General features: G+C 45.9%; 2 protein-coding genes across 2 annotated transcripts; one reads left to right on the plus strand and one right to left on the minus strand.

The window, feature by feature from the left end:
• Positions 1–402: 402 nt before the first annotated feature.
• Positions 403–5,202, minus strand: rps6 (ribosomal protein S6). The gene is made up of 6 exons (XM_084454725.1): positions 5,155–5,202; positions 3,877–4,008; positions 3,262–3,472; positions 2,652–2,798; positions 1,254–1,411; positions 403–536 (listed from the first exon to the last, which is right to left on the minus strand). Exons 1-6 carry the CDS (start codon positions 5,158–5,160, stop codon positions 441–443), a joined length of 750 nt encoding a protein of 249 aa, XP_084310851.1. The 5' UTR covers positions 5,161–5,202; the 3' UTR covers positions 403–440.
• A 509-nt stretch (positions 5,203–5,711) lies between these two features.
• On the plus strand, positions 5,712–22,924 carry acer2 (alkaline ceramidase 2). Its single transcript, XM_084454346.1, has 6 exons — positions 5,712–6,037; positions 6,510–6,624; positions 8,886–9,027; positions 11,818–11,955; positions 17,024–17,161; positions 17,894–22,924. Exons 1-6 carry the CDS (start codon positions 5,930–5,932, stop codon positions 18,078–18,080), a joined length of 828 nt encoding a protein of 275 aa, XP_084310472.1. The 5' UTR covers positions 5,712–5,929; the 3' UTR covers positions 18,081–22,924.
• The last annotated feature ends 2,665 nt before the right edge of the window (positions 22,925–25,589 follow it).

The raw sequence follows: 25,589 nt of genomic DNA on the forward strand, positions 1-25,589 counted from the left end.
GATTAAAGACCCATATTAATTGCTCAAGTATTTCTGGGTCACCAATTTCAGTGGTTCTGGTTTACTTTCATTGAATATCCAAGTAATCTGTCAATGTAGTATGGCTAACGGTGCACAATATCCCTGATGTTCCTCCTGCATATAGCAAACACCAGGAAACATTCCAACCAGACAAATAACCATAATAGAGCAATGTAGGATGCTTGTTACATTATTCAACTACATTACTGGTCCTTTAGGATCATTTAAGTGAACACTGCCACCAGATCTGTGTGCATGTGTGAACAAGAATTTGAACGTGATCCCCATACTAAATGTGCTCCTTACTGACTGGCATAAAAATTAAAGAGCAACTGCTGGACCCAGCAGCATTAATCTGAATAAAAAACACTGTAGGCATCATATGAGCAAAACTTTAGTTTTATTCAGTTCACTACATTTCACTTCTGGCTGGATTCGGACTTGGATGTGGACGCCCTCAGAGAAGAGAGGCGGCGTCTCTTGGCGATCTGTTCCTGGCGCTTCTCCTTGGCCTCCTGCACAAAAACAACATCTGTGTAAATAGTCAAGTCCTACAACACATTTCTACATTCAAGGACAGGACATTTATTAAGTATGTTCTCCCGAGAAAGGTTGAATTCCATCAACATTTATAAAGTAATTATGTTCCCAAGACAGGTCCAACTCCACATTCCAATTTTCTGAGACAACGTTTATAACCCAAACAACTTTCACCCTCATACAATGACTTCACTGCCCGGGAGTTCAGAGGTTTTAGAAGGGGACTTAGTAGTGTACTAGAGTAGAGGCTGTAAAAGGGGAGGTGGCAGTGTGGTAGAGGTTGTAGAAGGGGAGGTGGCAGTGTGGTAGAGGTTGTAGAAGGGGAGGTGACAGTGTGGTAGAGGTTGTAGAAGGGGAGGTGACAGTGTGGTAGAGGTTGTAGAAGGGGAGGTGGCAGTGTGGTAGAGGTTGTAGAAGGGGAGGTGGCAGTGTGGTAGAGGTTGTAGAAGGGGAGGTGGCAGTGTGGTAGAGGTTGTAGAAGGGGAGGTGGCAGTGTGGTAGAGGTTGTAGAAGGGGAGGTGACAGTGTGGTAGAGGTTGTAGAAGGGGAGGTGGTAGTGTGTTAGAGGTTGTAGAAGGGGAGGTGGCAGTGTGGTAGAGGTTTTAAAAGGGAAGGTGACAGTGTGGTAGAGGTTGTAGAAGGGAAGGTGGCAGTGTGGTAGAGGTTGTAGAAGGGGAGGTGGCAGTGCGTACCTTCATCCTCTTGGCCAGCAGCTTGGCGTACTCGGACGCCTCCTCCTTGTTCTTCTGGGTGCGCTGCCTCTTCAGGGCGATGCGGCGGCGCTTGTGCTGCAGCACGCGGGGGGTCACCAGCCTCTGGATCTTGGGGGCCTTGGTTCTGGGCTTCTTGCCTGGCAGAGGGAACAGCGGGGAGGGGCAGGGTCATCACTGGTCACCAGCATCACTGCATATGGTAACCTGATTCTTGTATCCATATTGATATCGTCAACAGCATGGTTAGAGTACACATCATGGGAGTCAATCGTGCAGAGCCATAGGAATATTCACACCCCGGAATCACATAGTCTGTTTATCTAACAGCACCTCTTCTGACCAGGTGCTGCAGGTATGTGCAAACACCATTTTCTTCAGTATCAGTTAACAGTTGAGTCAGAGCATCGTACTATTAGATGGCAATTAATTGGGAGAGCAATGCAGTTCAACCAGCCATGGTCAGACGGTCAGGTCGCATCTGGTAGAGCAGCTCCACGGTTACTATGGCAACACGCTGTCCCCCCTTAGAGGCTACAGACCAGCCTGAAAAGGTCCACGGTGTGCCAGACTAGTTACATCGCTTCAACCCAGGGAAGCATCACACAATTAGCCCAAGCCAATTAAACCCATCCAAATGTCCTCTGAAACCCATTTAAGATAACCAATCATGATGCAGCCAATGATGCCCGTGATTATCTGGACGAGGCTTGGTTGATTATCTGGGCGTCTCCAGTGCAGGTCCCTGAAAGTGGTGGTACATAACCATGCCACCGACAGACCCTTCTCTTCTAATACACACTTATAGCATGTGTGGCAGAAAAACATTCACTTTAAATTGACTGCTTGCACTCGTGTTTCTGCACACTTCAAAGTGTGCATTACGCCCAATTCAACAGCGGAGAGGTGGCTATGCGATCCAGAACTATATAACACTGGACTATTTTTTTCTGAAACCACACAAAGGCAAAAAATAATCGGTTCAGTTTTACATGCACCGTTGTTCCAGACTTCAATAAAGTATGGTATTTAGCATCATAAGCCCCGTTATAAGCGTATTTACGATCATATAAACGGCCCATATAAAAATGTTGACATACTTTGCACTCGACATTAGTGCTACAACCAAGTCGTACACAACGAAAAGGAAAGGGACACAAATGGATCCCTAGCATCAATATGCCCAGATATCCATTGTGTACCTAGTTGTGACGTGAGCAATGAGCACTAATATCTCAAGGATGCCAAGTCTGTCAAAATGTTTATATGGACTGTTGTATATGATTCCAAATAACCTTATAATAGGGCTTATAAAAACCAAACTACTCCTTTAAGGACTAAGCCATTAGCATCCTAGCAGGTGGCGGTGATGGGACTCACCTTCTTTAGTCACGGGTCTCCTCACCACGTACTGCCTGACGTCGTCCTCCTTGGCCAGGTTGAAGAGCTTGCGGATCTTGCTGGCCCTCTTGGGTCCCAGGCGGCGAGGGACGGTGCTGTCGGTCAGGCCGGGGATGTCCTTCTCACCTGAGGGGAGGACGGGGCAGACAAAACCAGTCAGACTCACAACCGTTCCGTTCCAACACATCAACAACAACATTCAGACTATTCAAGTGTGGAACACACAGCACTTTTAAGTCTCCTCACTGAAACGATGACCATGCCGAGGGGCAGAATATGACATTGGGAGAGCAATGCAGTTCAACCAGCCATGGTCAGACGGTCAGGTCGCATCTGGTAGAGCAGCTCTGCGGTTACTTTGGCAACACGCTGTCCCCCCTTAGAGGCTACAGACCAGCCTGAAAGGGTCTACTGGGTTGCAGTGAGAACGCATATTATGACTTCTTCCCCATATTGATTTGGCAAGGGAAACCTTCACTTCCTGGAGCAAGCACCCAATGAGCTGTAGGCGGAGCAATAACTACATGTCTGCAGTCTACACTGCCACCCGTTAACTATGACGACAGTTTCACGGCGGCCGGGTCCTCACCCTTCCTGATGATGACCAAGTTGAGGACGCTGAGGTTGGCGTCGACGATGCAGCCGCGGACAGACTTGCGCTTGCGCTCGCCGGTACGGCGTGGGCGGTAGCAGGAGTGGCCCTTGCTGAGCAGCAGGCGCACCCGGCCGTGGGTCAGCACGCCCTGCTTCATGGGGAAGCCCTGCTTGTCGTTGCCTCCGCTGATGCGCACCATGTAGCCCTAGGGAGGAGGGGAGAGACACCGGCCGTGGTTAGCGCAGGAACATCGAGCAGCAGTCGTTGCTGTTGCCGCATCGCGCTTGCATGCACAAGTGAGGTCTCGCTGAAATAAATATATATGACAAGCCAGTCAACAGTGCAGGGGTTCAAGACAGACATTGTAAGTATCAACAGACTTCCAACAGTATGCTGGGTAAAATGGTTGGGAGAGCAATGCAGTTCAACCAGCCATGGTCAGACGGTCAGGTTGCATCCGGTAGAACAGCTCCACAGTTACTTTAGCAACACGCCGTCCCCCCTTAAGGGCTACAGACCAGCCTGAAAGGGTCTACTGGTGTGCCAGGATCTCCGCGTTTTCGACAAGCAGCCGAACGAACGCAGGAGACGAAAACGCACGGCGCTCACCTTCCACTCGTCTCCCAGAGGGTCGGCCGCCACCTCCGCGGCCATGCGCTTCTCGTAGAAGGTGCGCAGCTTGCGCTCATCATCAACTTCTATCAGCTTCTGACAGCCAGTGGCGGGGAATGAGATGTTCAGCTGCAAGAAACAAAAGTGATATTCGGTTATGTGCTTCCTTTTCCAACAACTGCTGATAATAGAGATTGAACACACACGTCGCAGAAAATGGTCATAACATTACAGGATCGTTAGCCGTGAATCAAAGTTTGACCATCTTCCTGTTCCTAGCATGTCCTGGATGCACTACGCGTTTCGCAACCCAGTTTAGCGATAACACCATCGAGTTTAGGGTTAAGGAAGACCCTAACCCTACACCTGACCCTCACCCTAACCTTAACCCTAAACTCTATGGTGTTCTTGCTAAACTGGGTTGCGAAAAGTAATCTCGCGTCCTGGATGCAACTTCCCGTTCCTACTGGATGCGTTACTTTTAGCACAGGTTCAGGCACACGTTACCATTCCACTTTGCACCACAGAATGTTCAGAACCACTTGGTAAATCACCAACATACAAGCTTAAATAAAGTGGTCGATTATCCAGCTGCGGATCTATTATCGTTCAAGAAAGACCCTGACTAGCAAGCAAAGCAACACGCTTGGTGGATGTGGCTGGCTATCCAGCTAGTCGGCCCCAACAAGTTTTGAAGGTTGGCACACTCATAACTTTGGACACAGGGTACAAACGGGACCAAAACATCTAAGGTGTGGGCAAGTTCACGACATTGTGACACGATATAATCATTTCGCCACAACGAGGATACATTTCCTTAAATCGTGTGCCGTAGTCTAGGCTAAGATAGCTAGCTAACGTTAGCTGCCTGGTCAGCCCACACACCTAAGGCGGCCTCAACGACTTCCAAGTGGCAAACCGTGCCAACCAGCTACTCGGGACATTTTAGTGGACGTAACGGAGGGACGCAAAAATACCTAGCCTTGTTAAATGAATACTTTCTCATTCCAATTTTGAGGTATGTAGAAAGTCAGCAATGGCCGGTGAATCATGCACGTTTCTCTCCTAGGAGGCGGCCATGTTTACGGGTTCACTTACTAACGTTGTTAGCTTTAGCTACCTCTCTATATTATCTACATGCATCCTAAGGAATAGACAAAAATACAGCAAAATAAAAAACAGGTTTGTAATGCTGAAGGACAGTGCTTCATTTACGCCACAAAATTGAATCGAAAACTCCCATCTTTAAGTGATAAAATGATTTGTTTGTCGTACCTTCATTTTCGAAAACTGACTCGACGACGTTCCGCCACCGAAAAGAGAACGGATATCCGCCTCACAGTCTCACATAGGAAGGTATGTTATCGCGAGAACGTACGTAACTTTACACCTTTTGCTTCTGAAAACAACAGTCGAAACTGTTTTCATTGCTGTCAAATTGTTTGGACCCTAATATTTGTCCTGGTTGCCCTGTAATTTCTTAAGGCTTAATGTAAAAACGAAATGTTGATACATCACGTTGTTGTTTTTCTCTTGCGTTTCTGCTGAATTCAACTTTTACATAATATGAACAAAATTATGATCATTTCCTTACATGTTGAGGTTATAGATGGTTGAGCATTTCATTGTACATGGTACCTGTATTTTGTACATATGTCAAATCGATAATTTTATTCTAGGCTGCATGATGGTATGACATGAACATCCTTGAACAAACATCCTTGCGAATCCCTAGGACTGTACTGTACTGCGCATGCGTTGTCCACAGGGCACTAGAGATTACAGCGCACGGCTGTCACTTTGTACCCAGATACATTTGAGCGTCTTTAAAAGCGTGCATATGGAACAACGGCGGTGTACAATGCGATTAAAAGTGGATGAATTTCGTATAGCGCCTCGTCGGAGTTATTCTAGGTGTCGTGTCTCGAATTCTATATTTAGCAATTGACAAGCTAGCGGTCCACAGCTGAGCAGACGTTCCATCGTCGACTGCTTATTGTAGGACTGATTGCTGCTGCCCGCACTGTCCATCGCAAGGACTAGTCCAGACATGACTAATCTTATTTTTTGGGACCAGTTGCAGGCTGGTAGCTCCGAGGTGGACTGGTGTGAAGGCAATTACCTAATTTACCCGAGTATTGCGGAGTTTTATAACACGGTCGGTGACAGTTCTTCTCATACATTTTACATAGCCTAATGATGTTTTGTTGACAGCCATTGCTATCTATCTTTTAGACAATGGTTCGAATGCCTTCGCTTAAATGCATCGCACTGCTTTCCTTGACATTTCTTTATTGGCCATAGCAGCATTTGAATGTTAGTCGAGGTCATTCCCACATTTCAACAGTTGGAATAGAGAATAGGTTTAAAAGCGCAGGCGCGCCAGCACTTCTGCTCATTGAGCTTTTATTTTCGTTCTTTCTACATCAGTGCATTTGGGGTTCAAAATATACTTTTTATTATTATTTTGGTTTGATGTTGCCCTCTCAAGTTTAAAGTTATTTTTGATCTGCATTACTAGAAAGGAATTTGATGTAGGCTGTGGGCTACATTTGCATATTGGACAAACAGTCCACTTGACTGAAAACTGCTCACATTTTTCTTTCCTTCATTTTTTTTTATCATTTCAGATCAGCAACATCTTGTTTTTTGTTTTACCGCCTATATTAATGTGCTTGTTCCGTCAATATGCAACACATTTCAACAGTGGAATATATCTCATTTGGATTCTACTGGTTGTGGTTGGTAAGTTGCCTTGCATGATCCCTTATGCATTTAAGTCGTCTTAAGTTGACAAGCTCATGTTCATGTGTCTGCTTAATGCTTTACCTTCCCTTGTGTAGCACCTGCAAACCTCACCCTATTTCTATTGATAGAAATAGGGTGTGTGGTGTGGCCTGAGAAACAGGTGTGGAAGATCCGGAACACATTTAATTGTCAGTTTCAGTTAGGTAGGCTATCCAACAGGACGGCCAAGAATATTTTACCAATCTTCATTACGCAAAGGATTGTAGTCTATTAGCCTCATGGGAGTGTCACAGTTCAAGCTAAGTTGTTTCCGTCTATCCCAAATAGTTCGAAAACCAACTGGACCTGTCTTAATTGTCATGCAAGAGACAGAGCTTTGTCTCAAGTTAACAGGCTTAACAGGCACCCACTGGGCACAAGCCATACGATTTGAACCGGTGTGCCTAGCATCTAGCTTTAAAGCTCTTGCCCACTCAGCTCTTGTTCTGAAAGAAGCCCACTTTGTAGAATCAGCAGAGATGAGGAAAATACCAGGAGACAATTCCCAGCACCTCTGGTCCAGAGAAGCGACCTCAGAGTCAGAACAGAGGGCCAGAAAGACAAATACAGTACAAGAGGCTGTTGCTCCTATCTGCTGCCGGCCAGCTAGGCTACAGTACATCCTTTTTGTGTGGCTTTGCAGCACAGGCCTGCTGAATACGTTGAAGAATGCTAACACCAGTTTATTGCTTTTAATTCATGGCCAGGTATATGGTTATGGTTTAGGTAGGCCTATTCATGTTCAGTTTGTCAGTCTTGGTGTCGGTGCTTGCCTAGATCTTGATGGCTTTTAATGCAAGTAGATAATTCTGACCACAAACCACATAAAAGAAGAAGTACTGAGTCATGTTAGGTTTAGGCCTATCCCCCGCTATGGCGACCGCTTGCTGAAATGTCAACAAAATACTTTAGACCAGAGGTGGTGGGGATACTGCAGGCCCTGCCAGTGCCAGACAGTAAGCGTCCGTAAGGAGACACTTCCCCCTCCTTTTACATTCTCTAGCTGGAACTGAGGTGACCTTTGACCTCGCCAGGAAAACAGGACGGTATCTAATCTACAGTAGCTCCATGCCTGCATACTAGTATGAAAACAACCTTTAGCTGCCTCCGCCCCCCCTCCACCCATCCTCTGTTTCTGCAGATAGGACAGAGTGATATGGCGATAGCTCAATCCCAGTTGCCCAACAGGCACCCTAGCACACGACACCCTCCCTGTCAAGCCTGTCGAAGGCCAGTCTTAAAGTGCTGTTCCTATTGGCTTTCTGTGTTTGGGATTTAAGACGTGGGTTTCTCTTCACTAACAAAGGGAGATTCCACGCATGTTTGGTCGCTCTAAACTTAGTTGGAGCATGGTCCAGTTTTGCCACTTGTCTGGAGTGGACAGCGCTCTGCCTCTGCTTATGACCGTCAGTGATGTTAAAGAACACTGACAGGGCGCTGTGTTTTGGAAGCGGTGGTTCCTGAGTCCTGACCGATGGGGAAATGCGCTAAAAGGGTGCCAGGCTCGGGGTTGGCGCCTTTTTGACAAGCAGTGATAAATACAATAGGGGGGGTGGGGGGGGCTGTAGGACATTGATAACAAGAGGTCGCTGGCCCTGGTGGTGCTCCCGCTGGAAAGCCAATAACACTGTTCTGAAGAGTGGTTTCATAAGCACTTCCTCAGACCGAAAGGGTTCTGTAACGGGGCCGAACGTGTCAAGCAAAGGTGAGAGCTCACCAGTAAATTAGACAGACGCGGAACAGCTTGTTTCTTTGACGATAGCCCTCTGCTTTCGTATTTTCATTGAGTCTGTGAAATTCTTGGTGGTGTGACTGGATTGATGAGGATAGTGTAATGCTGTAGGGAGAGGCAGCAGGGTTTCATCGGAACTCTCTCTGTTTCAAATTGACCTCAAGGGAAAATGCTCTTTCAAAACATCCGGCCTCTAATCAGATGAAGTTTGATTACAAAAGAGGGCGATGTTCACTTGTTTTGAAAGAGCATTGATGAGAAGGTCATTATTTTATTTTAAAGTGGTCATGAAGTTATACATTTGCTCAACTAGACTTTGCCTTTATGTTTCCCACGTCTTGGGCCTCGGGCCAAAGAAAACATTGTCATACTTAGAGTCATCGACAGAAACCCACACCTCCTGTTTTCTAATGTCTCTCTCTCTCTCTCTCTCTCTCTCTCTCTCCCTCCCTCCCTCTCTCTCTCTCTCTCTCCCTCTCTCTCTCAGGCATCGGCTCCACTTACTTCCATGCCACCCTCAGCTTCCTGGGTCAGATGCTGGACGAGCTGGCCATCCTCTGGGTGCTGATGTGCGCCATCGCCATGTGGTTCCCCAAAAGATACCTCCCCAAAATGTTCAGGAAGGACAGGTGAGCCAAAGTCTTCTCAGAGCTACGAATGGAATCACACAGTCCAATCACGCACACCTTTGCTGAGGTTCAAGGTCCCGACACTGCTGGGAGAACAATAGCCTAAACCGCGACTGTTGCGGTGACATGGTGAAGTAGTAACACTCCGTCTGATTTACAACCACACCCAAAGTTGCCACATCCCTACAGAGGTTCGAATTCCGGCTCTAATTGCCCAAAAGGCGTCCAGGCTGTACAAGCTGCAGCTGTTGTCTTCACACCGTGCAATCGATTAGCTAGGCTATATCAGCTGACGGCAGAGACGCATCAAGCGTGGCCCTGAGAGAACGACAACAAAAAGCCGTTGCAAACCTACATGTGTAATGTGTAAAATTACCAAGCTACATAATTCTGATTGCCGTGGTTGTGGTAATTTTTAGTCTCGGGCAAACCGGGATCCGCTCACAACACCAGCCATACTGCACAATAGTGGCTCCAAATGTTGTCGGCGCTTAAGACGTAACTCAAGATTTGAAAGGGGTAGAGTAGATTACAATACTGAGGTCAGTGGATTTCCACGGCCTGTGCGAAAATATATCATGCCAGAAATCCGTCATAGTGGATGGATGTTGGATTTCATACAGAGCTTTTTTTTAGCAGTCCGGTTTGCACAACTTTGTGCTCTAGATGGAGGGAGTTCAACTCTCTAATGTACCATCTCACTCTCTTGTGTGTTGTCGAGTTGCTGAGCACTATTGCCTGTATCTATCTCTGTTGTGTGTATGGCTTGCTGTTTTGTGATATGCCTGTCTAAATTAACATTTATCCTCCTCACTGTATGTCCTGCTTGCTACAGTACAAGATTCTATGGTATGTTTTTTAACACCTTGGCCAGGAACTACGGATGGAAATAAGCCTTTTGGCTAATTCTGGCATATTTACACTTGTTTATTAATATGCATTGTCCCTTCTTAAATAAACGTAACTGAAACTGAAGACAGGCGATTTAGAATGTTTCCAGTTCTCTTATATTGACTCAAATGGGTGAACTGTTTTTGTTTGTTTTTTGCTTCTCTTTACATACTGATCCTGATCCTATTCCAACATTAGGGGTAAGACCAGTATGTACAAGTACCCCCCCCCCCCCGCGCTGCTGGACTCTGGGGAGCTATACACACTGAATAGAACATAATAGAATAGAAGGTTTATTTGCCATGTGTAACAAGTACGGGTGCAGGTACATTGGAATTCTTGTAACCGCTTGTCCCTACAGTGTCTCATCAGTGCTAATCAGTTCCTCATTCCAGTCCTAGGTACTCAGCTAGACATTTAAAGGTTCCCAGACACAGTAGAACAGGTGACAACTGGGGTGGTTGGTGTCTTGTGACAGAGATGGCCTTCCTGCGGCAGCGTTGGTTGTAGAGACCCTGAGTGGCTGGGAGCTCCACACCGTCTTCACCACCCTCTGGAAAGCATTCCTGTCGTGGGCGGCGGTGTTGTCGTACCAGGCTGTGATGCCTCCAGTCAGGACACTTTCAGTGATGCTGCGGTAGAAGTTCACAAGTGTTTGTGTTCTCATGCCCCATCTCCGCAGGCATCTCAGAAAGTAGAGGTGTTGTTGTGCCTTCTTTAGGAGGCCTCTGTTGTGTCAAAGTCATAAGAGATCTGCATCCCTAGGAATTTGAAGTGGCTCACCATCTCCACTTCCTCCTCGTTGATGAAGTCCACAATCATCTCCTTTGTCTTGCTGGTGTTCAGGGTCTGGTTGTTGTCTTGACACCACATTACTAGGTCTGACAACTCCTGGAGGAAGGCCGATTCAGATGAGTCATTGGGGAATATCAGGCATATCACATTTGAAAATTGATCAGGCCATGCCAGGCTAGGAATTCATTTAATAATTCAAGTAAAGTCATTGCCCTAGATTTGTTTCTGTCGGTCTTGCACATTGTGAAATGTAGCTAAAGGTCATGTACCGAAACGTACATAATTAAATTTTAAATTTGATTTGTTGAGCAAGTGAAGATAGTGTGCGGGTCTTCCTGTTTCCTCATAGAATCTGCTCCATCTACGCACCTGTCACTGAGATTTGATTTAGATGTGCAAGAGACAATTATCTATAGGGCTTGGGAAAATGTAGTCCCAGACACGACCATCTTGTTTCTACACAGGTGTATCTATTCTCTGATTGCATAAGATTCAATGCAGTAGAGCCAATCAGACAAATAGATACACCTGTGTAGAAACAAGATGGTCGTGTCTGGGACTACATTTTCCCAAGCCCTATAGTCTTGCACATTGTGAAAGTACTTCCATTTATTTTTTTTCACTCCGATGAAGTCCCTTTTTTAAAAAGCTATGCCCTTCAGTTTCAGCCAGGGATCATTTCTTCTCAGTTTCCACGTAGGGCCGCTAGTTGAGTTGAGCGCAAGTCAGCGTCATGTGCTGGCATGTGTATTTTTAATAATAGCCTTGTCCGAGATAGCTGACACCAGTGAAAGGCTGCATCACATGCCTGTGCACTGTTTTCCATTGTCACAAAGCCACCACGGCTGTCATCCCACTCCTTCACCCCTGACATTAAGCTGATGGCCTTACTTAAACAGTACAACTTATCAAGGACGCAATGCCGATTCGCTGTGGCATGTTGGCGTGTCGGTCGGCAAAAACATCAGCACTGCGCTTGATAATCCTAAAAACCGAATGAAGGTATGCAAAAACACGTGTCTCTGTAAGTCTTAATGAGATAAGATAAAATTGAGAAGATTTAATAGGCCCATGCTTTGAAACAAGTTTTTTTTTCCCTTCCAGGTCAAGGTTCAAAGTGGTGATTGGCATCCTGTCAGGGATCACCACTGGGCTGGCCTTCGTTAAGCCAGTCGTCAATTCCGTGTCACTGATGACGCTGGGTATTCCCTGCACCGTCCTGCTCATCACAGAGCTGAAAAGGTCAGTCAAGACACACACACACTAACTCATACACACACACACACACACACACACACACACACACACACACACACTTAAACTAATGTAAAAATCCCCTGAACTGTCCTGCTCATCATGGAGCTCAAAAGGTCAGTCAAGACACACACTCACTAACTCACACACACACACACACACACACATACACACGCCCGCACACACACACACACACACACAGCTAATGTTAAGGCTTTGCGTGATGATTCCCATTCATCTCTTCGTGCCTGCTGTGGGCGAGGTCATTGAAGTCCACATTTCATCTCACCATCGCTGATGTAAGACGAGGGGGTCATTCATTCTTAATGAGCGGGACGCTGAGAGAGACCTTATTGAGTAAAACATTCAAATGAGGATCAGGCTGTTTCTAAGAAGCTCTACATTAGTACAGGTGTGAATGTGCGTGTCTGCGGCATGAGAGAGAGAGGGAGGGAGAGAGAGAGAGAGTCAGACAGTTATGGGGCGTGTATGTGTGTGCGTGCAAGCAGAAAAACTCGCTTGAATAACCGGAGCACGCAGTAACGATTAAGCTTCAAAAATAATTGACTCCTCTTGCTGGTAATCTGAAAAAATCCATCTTTTACCATCTTTTTCTCTCCTGCTCCGATGAATTTTGAATGCAATTCTGTGGATGATGTTTTTTTTTTAAAGCTGCATAACAGATTCTGTGTGCTGTTAAATATAAAAGCAATGACGTTATGTCATGTCGTAGTCAAACAATGGTTCTGTGACATCTACGGTCTGACTCACAAAATGACATTCAAAAAAAAGCTTAAACATTACCTACTGACTGACGCAAATTACTCAAAATGTCAGCAGTGGAAACATACATTTGACATGAGTTGTGTCGAAGGGAGCTAATTTCCCCCTGAGTCAACGTGTAAGGATGTAGTTTAGTTAATGGGGCCTGTTGTAACGCCAGCCTTGGCCTACTTGGTGCCATTCCATAGCTTGTTGTTCCATTTTGAAGGAGTCTGTTTCTCGGAAGAATGTCATTAAAGCCACAAGGGGGTCATTCCTGTCAAATGCGTGCATATTTGTGCGCGTGTGTGTGTCTGTGCGTGTGTGTGTGTCTGAGTTCTCTTGAATGAATTTCTCAGTTTTTTCCTTGTTCCCAGAATACCGCCGTCATTAATCTATTGTTCTACCGGTTCGTAGTTCTTGACATAGCTGACTGTACCCGTCATTCGTAGGCTGCTGTGAGTGTGTTTTCGTCGCGCTGTTAAGTGGGTGAGAGTTCCTGTTGGAGACCTTTCCACACATGGCTGCCTGCACTCAGATACAGCCGAGTTGACCTCGCGACCTTGTGACCTCCTTAGTTGGTCAGTCTTTACCTTTGTATCATCTGCACTCTTATTGCACTGAAACTGTCAGCAACTGTTGGTCTACCCAATAGTATATAGCTTATTATAATGTATCGTTCAGCATGAAGGACGTTATGTTTAAATACTATCCCTCTCAAATTGGCTCTTCTTTAAGTTGCGGGTTGAAATCGTTTGACAGCATTTCTTAAATGGTTGCAATCTTTCTGCTGCTGCTCGCTTTGCCGCAGTTATCTTCAAGACTCCTCTTCCTCTTCTGTCCCTGGAGTGAGAGGCTTCAGTGTGCACTCCACCCTAAAAAACGGCCATCTAAAGGCTCTTAACAGCTGGAGTGTGTGATAACTGTTACCACTCCCTATCACACGCTAGCATTTGGTGAATTGGCTCGTAGCCACAGTAGAAGTTGTCTAAAATGACCCGTCCGTGCCTTTTGAGACTGAGGAGATGTGCGTCACATAACCATTGTGGTTAACTGGAGCTGCATCGAATCATTTAGCAGTGTCACAGTTCTCATACTCACGGGCGTACCGGAGGCCCGCCCCGGAGCTTAGGAGGCCCCACTAGATTTATTTTTCCTTTACATTTTGTAGCCTCTTAGATTTCCAAAGTCGTAACAGGAACAGGAAGCAGAGTGCGGGACTTCCCTTATATGTTGCAAGGCACCCCGTCAAGTGTATCATTCTAATAATTATTTGCTCACCTGTGATAGGGTGAGCCGGCTGATCATAAATGCTCATTGGCAGGCTGGGCAGCGTTGAAAACAAAGCGGGAAGCATTGCTAATTTAAAGTTCAGTAGCCTACATAAATTGTGTTGCCGGTAAAAACTAAAAATGAAGCGCAAATACCCAAGCGGTGCTCAGAAAAACAACGAGAGCGAAAGCCGAACAGGAGAGGGCAAAGCTACCAAAAATCATTGTTCCAACAGGCAGCAAAGGTAGACTACCGGTCCGGCCACCGCTAGCATCCCCCTGGACTTCAGGCAGGCAGTGGACAGACAACCCAGCCAGGTCCCCAACCCCGTTACAGCCCAGCCACCTACTGTAGCTCCCCACCGGGCCCGGTCACCACTAGCAACCCCCTGGTCAGCTCCGAGTCTAGGCAGACAGACATCACAGCCCCGGTACAGCCGAGCCAGCTAGCCATGCCTCACGCTTCCACACAGGTAGAATAATAGAAAATAGTATTATCCATAGAGTATCAGCACTGCTCGAGAATGAGTGATCACAGTCGGCTATAATCAGTAGGGTAGGAGTAGGCTATGGATTACATTGGAATTATTGTTTGTTCTTACAGTGGCTCATGCATGGCCCGTGAGGTTTTGCGCGCAACAGACACGGATCTGTCTGAGTCCGCTAGTGCTTTAGCAGCCCAGTAGAAAGACGACTTGTCAACCGAGTTTCCTTTCCAGATCCTGTCCCACCGTAATACTCCAGGCCTACTATAAAGGACATTGAGCGTGGAACAATCAAATACCTTGCACAAACCCTGCTTATTCAAAATCAGTCCATTTTGCCAAGTATCCCCTATGTTGCCACATCACTGAAATTGTTTTTAACAATAGCCTACCTGTGAATGTTGCCAGTGCCGAGAGATCTCTCTCAAAACTTAAATTAATAAAGACATACTGTATTTGAGGAGCACAATGTCGCAAGAGAGACTGTCTGGGTTATCCTTAGCATTGAGAGCCGACGCGCGTGCAGTCTAGATCTAAAGAGTGTTATAGCCTACAGGACTTTGCGCAGAAGAATTCCAGGAGATGCACGTATAAAATAATAAGCTTACTACAACACATCTACAAAGCAGCTCTTGACTGCAGCCTCTGTAGCCTACAGGATATGTTTTGTTTTTTTGTAGACTTTTCTTTGATACAGAATATGTTGTGTGAACCGTTCCGTTGTGTGAACTCAAATGATAGGCTATAACGAATGTTCTACAATACCTTCCTGTTATAATAGACTAATACAGAGTCACTTGTTTGTATTTGTCAGTGATGCCTGCAACAAAAAACATTTTTAAAGCATTAAGTGGCCGTGATGTCTATCCCATGTCACTCTGTGGGAGGGGCCCCATGGCTCCCCCGCAGGTCGGGCCATGGGGCCGAAAAATTGCGCAACGCCACTGCTCATACTCCGCTTCCTTCCTGAATGGCAGCGGTGGGCTTTTCTCTCTGTCGCTCTGTTGCTGTTTTTTGCATGTTTCCTGTCACTGGCACGTGTTGTTGCCATTTGTTCGCCTGCCATTTTGTGCTTAATAAGCCAGATGTGGAGACGGCTCTACCAGGCTGCGCTGTTCACAATGGGAACAGGACTCGCGTCTCCTTCAGATTCCTAATGCTGTAGTTTCGCTAAAACATAATCATTCTCTGAGCGCCTGTGCGCACACACACAGACAATGTAACGTACAGTGTATGTACAAAAAAAACTATACACACATGGGCCTTGTTAGGGATCCACTGCCCAGTGAAATGGAAATATCTATGAACAGACAGTTGTCAGTTACTGTTGTACAATCTTCTTTGATCAGATAGGAAACGTAGGCCTATATGTTTATCACAAGGTTGGGGTGTATGTGTGTAGTGGGTACAGTAAACTGATCCTGGATCTCTCCTGACAGGGCTATAGCCTACGTATCAACACAGAGAAGCTCCCCCTCCCGGTGCTACCAATGACCCAATCTGGAGGCCCCGAGCAGCCTGTTTCGGTGTTATGCCATTTTTTGCACCCCCACCACCAAATGCACCCCCTCGTGCAGGAGTGCGCACGGATACTACCAGATATTGTTTTCATGCTTCCTGCAGCTGTAAAACAATATAATATTCTTTGTGGGTGTTCATCAATGTTGGAAAATAATCTGACGTCTATGATATGAACATTTATGTTTTATTAAACAGACTCATTTCCTTGATACGATGTAGGCAATCTGTCATTTCCGAGCGCGGACTCTGTGTTTTGAATGCAATTCGTTCTGCCGCAGAAATCCATTTTAGATTAGAATAAAGGAGTTATTTCTCAAATCTATCACAAAGCCTACTCTCACACATGAATTGCCTATTGTGCTATTATCACGTCTCATTGGAAAAACGACTCAAGTTGAATTGAGGATTGACCCTAATGTGTCTGAAAAGAACCTTAAGGGGGAGGGTGCATAATTTGGCAACACAGTTATAAACCTGCCAGATTTCTCAACCCCTGAATTTCAGCTAGGAAGTCCATCACTTGGATGAACTTTTCAATGTTGACTCAAATCAGACCAAAATATGAGTAACATCCGACAACACAGGAGCACAAACTGTAAATATATATATGAATGAATGAAGGCTTTATTTCGAACACGTGAAAATAATACAAAATGTAAAAAACAATCAAATATCAGACAACAAAAAACAATAATTACTCAACATGTCCTAAAAGGAGTAGGAAGAAGCATGCTTATCTAATCCCATCCCTTCTCCACTACTCAGCAATCAAGAGTCATATTTTGCCTATCGCACAAAAATATCAATAGACAAGAAGACTTAACTAACTATATCAATCTACGACGTCAGTAGAGAGTGCAAATCGCGATGCAAGCTTTGTAGCTTGTAAGGCCAAGTCATTTGTACCATCGTGTGGATCAGGATTTGCATGTACGAAATAAGTATGGGTGTGCGTGTGTGCGCGCATGCATGCGTGTGTATGCATTCACTTGTATTAACGTGATGTTGTCCGTGCAGGTGCGAGAACCCGCGCGTCTTCAAGTTGGGGCTGATCTCGGGGGTGTGGTGGGCGCTGGCTCTTCTCTGCTGGCTCAGCGACAGGATCTTCTGTGAGATGTGGTCGTCCGTCAACTTCCCCTACCTCCACTGCGCTTGGTACGTTCCACATTGCTTTGTTGATCGTCTGCCACGCTTGATATCTTGGCCGCCATCTCCACTCCTATTGCACTGAAACAGTTACTGATAGCAGTTAGCCTCCCCATCCAGTGTACTACTTGTATTCTCGTGCAGTGATTTGGATGCTCCTCATGGCATATTTTATGTTTGTTTTCTCCAAAACACTACAGAGTTTTTTTTCGTAACACTTTACAATAAGGGTACATTAATAAGCATTAGTTAATGCATTATTAAGCATTAACAGTTAACTAATGTCTCTATTAACCATTTACTAATGTTATTTATTTTAACTAAGGTTAACTCACCTAACCCTAACCCTAACCTTAACTAAGGTATTAATTAACATTAGTAACCTAACCTAACACTAAATAAGCATTAGTTAACAGTTAACTAATGTTTTTTGTGACCCTTATTGTAAAGTGTGACTTTTTTTTTTAACCAATGGCACATCAATAAAGCGAACCTACATCTGTGCGAAAAAGTGGTGCAAACATGGCATGATTTTCAAATACGAGCGCAGCCGCCCAATTGCGTTGCGACTTTGTCCTCACTCGCGGCTGACCGTCTCCTCGCGACGGCCATCTTGGCTTCGTTATACAGCGTGTGTGATACGAAAGGGATGCGGCGCTGTCTTTTCCCTCAGGTCAGCGCTCCTCCTTCGACCCCCCTAAACCCGTCTCCCCTTCCCGTCTCCCCTTCCCGTCTCCCCAGGCACGTCCTGATCTGCCTGGCCTCCTACCTGGGCTGCGTGTGCTTCGCCTACTTCGACGTGGCCACGGAGGCGCCGGAGCGGGGGCCCGTCATCATGTTCTGGCCCAACGAGAGCTGGGCCTTCATCGGGGTGCCCTACATCACCCTGCTCTGTGTCGTAAAGAAGCCGTCCGTCAAAGAGACGTAAAGAGGGTGGGGGGTGGGGGCAGGGGGGGGGGGGGGTGGCGATGCGAGCTCGCCCCGGGCTGTCGGCGCTTTGACTCTCCCCCCGCAGGACCGCGAGGCGCGCCCCCACCCCACCCCACCCCCCCACCCCACGAACAACGGCGCCTCAGGCCTTTTGAGTTGATCCGTTCAGTATGCTCTACGTGGACAGCGGAACGCGAAGGTGAGAAAGGAGGTCACAGGGTCACAACCCCCCCCCCCCCCCTTCAGGCTTCTCCCCACAAGGCTTCTCCCTCGTTCATCTGTCCCCGTGACGACGTGCGGCGCTGTGGTCTCACAAGTTTCCGCAACTTCCTGTCAAAGCACACAAAAAAAGAGTCCCAGAGCTGCCAGTCCAGATGCCGCAAAGGCACGTCCTCGTAACGCTCGCCAAAACGCTCGCCAAATAAAGTATCAGGCCTTCAGGTGATTATACTTCAGTTTAGAATGAATGTGCATATGCATCATACATATCAGTGTTCTTCAGAAAGGGTAAGACTTTCCTTAAAGCGCCTGGTGAAGCTTAACGTTGCCTTATAAACATAATCATAGCATCCTAGCGTAGGCAACATTCAGAGCGTTGTGAAACGATTCCATAGAAAGCAATTAGGCAGTGGGAGAAAATGATACGATTACGAAGCTTCACAACTTCTCTTGCCTTGTTGTTGATCAGTTTCAGAACCCCCCGAATGGTTTATCTTAGAGCTGCCGTGAAGATGGTTATAAGGATATTTAGGACACTGACAAGTAATTTATGCAAAGCCTAACTATATTCAGAGCTCTGAATGTTGCCATCGTCAGTGGTCATTGTTTGCCATGTGGGAAAGTTGACGCAGATCAATGAGACCAATTAGTCTGTGTGGTGCAATATGTGATTACAGCATGTCTGAATGATTAAGGACAGTGTTATAAAAAAACGTATTCCTGTACATATGTTTAGTTAGTGTATATAATCCTTAGTTCCTATAAGATCCTTCATGTACTGCAAAATGTAAAGGAAACGTACACAGTACCAGTAACAGTACCAGTATACAAACATATCATTAACGTCAGGATTGAGTCTCTGGGGGAGCTCAGGCATCGTAGAGGGGGATGATATTAGGAGTGAGAGGTGCCATCCGGATTCATTTTTGCCAAACCCATGTTCTTTTCAGGCTCTAGAAGTGTTGGTACATCACAGTGTTGGTGTCCCAGAGTAGTCAGGAAAATGACTAGATTGCAACCTGTAGTGTCTAAAGAGACGTGTGAATCTGTAGCTGTTTGTGACAGTGAACTATATAACCAATGATATATTCGTAAGGCAAAGGCATGATAAGTATATAGGTTAAATATAACTTTCTTCCGTTGTCATGCTTTATTCTATCTGATGACGTTATGTGGTCAATGTAATTGCCATGTGTATTGAAGAGTCGCCCATATTGTGGTGACTTTGGAATGTTTTCATTCAAATGTTAATCTCGAGGGCCGGGTTGATTGCAATATTATACGAGCAAACAATTGAAATAACACAGTTTCATACAGGATAACGGACTGAAAACAAAGCTAATTTCTCTCAACTACCAAGTGACCTATAAACAATACGTTCTACTACGTCTTTAGTGTCAGACGCCCTCTGGTGAACCTTGCCTGCAGTGAACAAGCCAGTGAAGGAAGCCGGTTGTCACCATGGCAACCACAGTTCCCAGTTCAGTCAATGTTGCTTGTGGCAAAAATGTAAGTTGTTGATTTTAGTTGTGATTTACCCTTGAGGGGGGAAATGCATGGCATGGTTATCCAGTGGGCGTGAAATGTGGTGCATTGTGGGTATACAGTAAAACTGGAAGGGGCCATGTTTTAGTGAAGCCGATTTGCTATTTCCAAGCACCAGGAACACGATTTATTACCAGCACTTAATGATTTTGTATAGCCATACTGTTTCAAAGGGAAGGATTTTGAGAGGACAAATAGTAAGACACTATCATGTCATAACTAACTAGAAATGGTGCTCAGAGAGCACAGACATTAACATTGCGTGGAAGTCCGGGTCAGTGCCAAAGGAGTGGCAGACTGGGGTGGTGGTCCAAATATTCAAAAAAGGGGACCAGAGGGTGTGTGCCAATTATAGAGGCATCACATTACTCAGCCTCCCAGGGAAAGTGTACTCCAAGGTTCTGGAAAGGAGGGTCCGGCCGATAATCGAACCTCAGATCGAAGAGGAACAATGCGGATTTCATCCTGGTCGTGGAACCACTGACCAGCTCTTCACTCTCGCAAGGATCTTGGAGGGGGCTTGGGAGTTTGCCCAACCTGTCTACATGCGTTTTGTGGACTTGGAGAAGGCTTACGACCGGGTCCCTCGAGAGGTCTTGTGGAGGGTTATGCGGGAGTATGGGGTGAGGGGATCCCTACTTGGGGCCATCCAATCCCTGTACACCCAGAGCGAGAGCTGTGTCCATGTCCTCGGCAGTAAGTCGTCTTCCTTTCCGGTGGGGGTTGGCCTCCGCAAGGGCTGCGCTTTGTCACCAATCCTGTTTGTGATTTTCATGAACAGGATATCAGCGTAGTAGTGGCGAGGTGGGTTTGCAGTTCGGTGAGCTGGGGATTGCGTCGCTGCTATTTGCAGATGATGTGGTCCTGATGGCATCATCTGACCTCAACCTCCAGCACTCTCTGGATAGGTTTGCAACTGAGTGTGAAGCGGCTGGGATGAGAATCAGCTCTTCTAAATCTGAGGCCATGGTTCTCAGCAGGAAACCGATGGTCTGTCCGCTCCGAGTAGGAAATGAGTCCTTACCCCAAGTGAAGGAGTTCAAGTATCTGGGGGTCTTGTTCACGAGTGAGGGAACCATGGAGAGGGAGTTTGGCCGGAGAATCGGAGCAGCTGCTGCGATTCTGCAGTCGCTTTACCGCACTGTTGTGACGAAAAAGAGAGCTGAGCCAAAAGGCAAAGCTCTCGATCTACCGGTCTGTCTTCGTCCCCACCCTCACCTATGGTCATGAAGGATGGGTCATGACCGAAAGAACAAGATCACAGATACAAGCGGCCAAAATGAGTTTTCTCAGGAGGGTGGCTGGGGTCTCCCTGAGAGATCGGGTGAGAAGTTCAGTCATCCGAGAGAGACTCGGAGTAGAGCCGCTACTCCTTTGCGTCGAAAGGAGCCAGTTGAGGTGGTTCGGGCATCTAGAGAGGATGCCTCCTGGGTGCCTCCCTAGGGAGGTGTTCCAGGCGTGTCCGGCTGGGAGGAGGCCGCGGGGTAGACCCAGGACCCGGTGGCGGGACTACATCTCCGCACTGGCCTGTGAGCGGCTAAAGATTCCCCAGGCAGAGCTGGTTGATGCTCCTAGGGAAAGAGATGTCTGGGGCCCCCTGCTGGAACTGCTGCCTCCGCGACCCTACCCCGGATAAGCGGATGAAGATGGATGGATGGATGGATAATTTGGCCCATGCTACACCTCTCCACCGAGTTTCATGAATGGTAGTTTTTGTGTAATCCTGCTAAGAAACAAACCAAGAAACGGCTCGCCCCGTGATTCGCATCCACTCCAAAATTGAATGGGTTCTAGATTGACTCATGCTACACCCTTCCACCAAGTTTCATGAAAATCAGTGTAGTAGTTTTTGCATAATCCTGGTAAGACATACAGACAGACGGATGGACAGACGCCACCGAAAACATTACCGCTCGCCCTGCGCTGTCGCTGGGGTGGAGGCAGTAACATAACCCCAAGCCACGTCATCATCTCAAATGAGTACTGTTTTATTCATGTGTCAAACTGTTTTGAAGCCATGCATTATGTTTTTGTCTTAAAACAGTTTTCTTAAAGATTTGTAGGACTGAGATGATCAGCGACAGATGACCTCTGTGCTTTCTCACAATCAGGAAATACAATTTTTGACAATTATTTCAGTCGTATGGTATCAAAGGCTTAGAGGCAGCAGTTTACAAAATCAAAGAAACGCATGACAATGACAACACTCTTGCATGAGTTTGTGACGTGCTATTTTTTTATACCTAAAATATTTTGTTAGCCCAAAAAAATGATATTATATATATCTTAAAAGATAAATGCACAACCAAAAAAGATGTATTGGTAATGTTGAAAGCTGAAGGATTATTTGTATTGTCAACCATAATGTGGTGAATAGATGTCTCTACGACTTCAGGTATTGTAGGAAATAACAGATGAGAGAGATGCAGGGCCCCTTCTGACATGTTTAGTAAAGCAGCAGATCACCACTCAGTTCCTTTGCTGCTGAATTCCACATGTTTAAAGCAATGTGACCCACCAGCACAGCTTTTTAATGATTATTCTTTAATTAAGATCATTGTCAGAATGGTTCCAGTGACACAGATGGCACCTATCTTTTGCATGGCCACGCTAGATCAAGATGACTGAGGTGCTAAGAGGACATGGGGCTTAGAGGTACGCTCCCTCTTTGAAGACATTACTGACTTTATAGCAGATTGGAGTGGTGGGAGCAGCAGGTAGACAACCTTCCTTTGATTCATCCAGTCGTGCACAGAGCAGTCATGACTTCGCAGGATGAAAGGAAGGATTCATTTTCCAAGTAACCAAACAAGGCCAAAGCCTACAAAATGCCATCATAGCATGACACTCAGCCATTAAGTGTGATTGTGATTCTGGTTGCATCTGATCAGCTAGTTGAAAGTTAATTCTATTCTGGTGAGGAAGAATTCTCAATATGTCTCTCTGCCTGCAGTGACAATACAGACAAGTTGCACAAGAATATTTATTTTTCATAATTTATCCAGTTTTGTAGACAAATATTTGTAATGTGAAACATTTCATAACATAAGTATTTTTATTTTATGCAATAAAACAGCCAATTACTCAAAAATATCATTTGTCCTGGTATTTATTTAAATGTACTTACTGAATATGAGCTCACATTTGAACAAACATCTACACTTGGTTGACCATACAGCCCAAAAGCTCTATACTGGTGATGATCAAGAATATCTGTATGCACACATTTAAATTCAGCATTATATCCATGTTGGGTAGAATCACATTTATCTGGATTTATAGCAGACACATGAGCTAATTTACAAACATTTCCCCTCGGGGATAAATAAAGTACCTCTTGTCTTTCTATTCATCCATCCATCCATTAGAGTACATTGACTCTAAATGCTGTTATTATACCAATAGCCACTAGAGGGCATGATTGTACTGCATGTGAATTGTAACGTAGGCTTCTGTTGCAGCTGAATGGCTGATGCATTCAGTCTCATTCGAAGTAGGCCTACGCGTAATTGTATGAAAACGAATGGAGTGAACTGACCAATTTTGTACGCAAACTAAACAAAATAACTATGCTAATTCAATGTCTAAATGTATGTCACCCACGCCACACTGATGCACACAAGGTAATGTGTTTTTTTGTGATATTGGTAATAGAACCAAAACCATTGGCCCACATAGCCTGACGGAGGAAGGGTAAATTGGACACAATGTAGTCCTATTAATAGGCCTAACAAAACGGTAATAATAATAATATCTTCATTTTAAGAGAGAAGGAAGAAAGGGCAAAGTAAAGGTAAGGGTAAAGGAAGGAAAAGCAGTAGAAGAAAAAGCAGAAGAGCAAGATGGAAAAATAACCAGAACGGGCTACATGCATTTGTATCCAACCATCAGAATTCAAACTCAGTTGCTGTGAATCAGACCACACCATAATCTTTGTGGCACCATTGCAAGGAAAACAATGACCAATTGGCCATCAGAAACTCAAGTATTTTTCATATGAGACGGGGGCAGGGTACCCCAGCCTACAGTAGCCTAACAGCATATCTAGCCTACATTTCCATTTTGTTTGGATTAGGTTCCAATCACTGGATCAAAAAGAGATGGAGTGCACCGATTACGCGAGCGTCCTCCATTCTTCAGCTCGCAATGGCAGTCCTCCAGCACCGTTACAACCTTAGAAATTGTTGTGTTGTCTTTGCATTTCAGCTGCACGGGCCTGCGCGTAAATCTGACGGGCGAGCAGTGCGCGCAAGACGCACGGCCGTGGTCCTCTTGTTCGTCCGTCGGCGCGCTACACTTTCCAAAGCAAACGTTGTTTTCCAGCACCAGAGTCTCGCAGTCCTCATGATGAACGCTCTGGATAAGACAGTTCGGAAATCACTTATTGTTACTCATCATCATTAGGCTTGAAATGTGCATGGGGACAATATGTGGATACGATCATCTTACCTGTGAAAAGGGTACCGCGTGACACATCCGTTGGTCTACCTCGCTCTGTTTTATTGGTAAGATAGACATGAAGTCCGATCCTCTTCGTAGCAGAAAATTGTTCCAAGACGATTTAGCACTATTTTCTCGCGCATTCTTCACTTCGGGGACGGTGGTAGGGTTTGTGGTGATGCGAGTGTTTCCTTGGCGCACTGGATGTCGGTTATGCGAGGCATCATTATGGGTTTGGTTTCTAATCTGTACCGAGCCCCTTCTCAGATTCCCGGGGTCGATGTTCGTACCTTCCCCGTGCCGCGCCGACCTGCTCCTCAACCATCCACCTAGACCTTGCAGCTCCACAAATGTCCTCCCGAAACGCATCTGAAATGTATACCCGGATAGTTGTGTTTGCAGAACGCAAAATGATATCAGAGTTGGAAAGAGGGTAGGTGTGCGCATTGTGTCCGCTTGCAACTGCTCACGACCACCAGAATCTCCCAGTTTAAAACGCACGGGTGAAGAGCCACTGACCCTGGTGAAGACATATGGCCCATATCACGATGGTTATAACTTTTATGACTGGCCAAGTGGTCACAGAGGGCCACTTCAAAGCATGCGGGTGCTGCTTCTGACAGCCAGTATAGGACCAGCTAGTAGCAGGCTGCCTACTAGAACTTTATTAATCCCCAGGGGTAAATTGGACTGTTAGGCTATAGGATTTCCTGTTTCCATGTAATGTAATTGCTATTTTCTTCCGACTGTTTGGCCCTTGAAGTTTGTGTTGCCTTCTGTTAGTAGGCTAGTGTATATGTTTCTCTTGTGCTTTGAAATGCATAAAATCCCTGTAATAATTCCCCTGTAGGCTACAGCCGACTAAGGCTAAACTATTTGGAATTTTCTTTGGATTTTCAATCAACTGTAGGCATAGGCTATTTAGCCTACCTCTCAACAAACAACAATGTCTGTATTATACATCATACACACACAGTCATATAGGGTTACTTTACCTTCTCCCACGGTGTGGTGTAGGCTACCATATTGTTCAGTAGCCTCTGTATAGAAATAAACGTCAATCTCACAAATAACATTACATAATTTGCGATGTCTATACGTGAGTGAACGAGCGCACCCCTCCCAATAAATGGTGGAGAATAGAGAGGACAGCCTACCAACGGGGACGCTCGATTTTGTGCACCGGGCACTCTAGCCGCGTATAGGCCCACCATATTGGAGGAAGTCCTGCCTATGGCAGAACAGATCCCTATTGGCTCACTGACGGGTCTATCAAATAACAGCAAAACCTAGATACGGGTCC

This window comes from Borostomias antarcticus, assembly GCF_949987555.1.
Source record: "Borostomias antarcticus genome assembly, chromosome: 20".
Lineage (NCBI taxonomy): Eukaryota > Metazoa > Chordata > Actinopteri > Stomiiformes > Stomiidae > Borostomias > Borostomias antarcticus.

Bases quoted from the DNA above. Each gene is read 5' to 3' on its own strand.
- rps6 (XM_084454725.1), bottom strand. The intron at 3,473-3,876 runs GTGAGCGCCGTG...CCTCCTCCCTAG, and splicing joins CTCTGGGAGACGAGTGGAAG to GGCTACATGGTGCGCATCAG. The intron at 537-1,253 runs GTACGCACTGCC...GTTTTTGTGCAG, and splicing joins TGCTGGCCAAGAGGATGAAG to GAGGCCAAGGAGAAGCGCCA.
- acer2 (XM_084454346.1), top strand. From the start codon at position 5,930: ATGACTAATCTTATTTTTTGGGACCAGTTGCAGGCTGGTAGCTCCGAG. The intron at 6,038-6,509 runs GTCGGTGACAGT...TTATCATTTCAG, and splicing joins TTGCGGAGTTTTATAACACG to ATCAGCAACATCTTGTTTTT. The intron at 6,625-8,885 runs GTAAGTTGCCTT...TCTCTCTCTCAG, and splicing joins GATTCTACTGGTTGTGGTTG to GCATCGGCTCCACTTACTTC.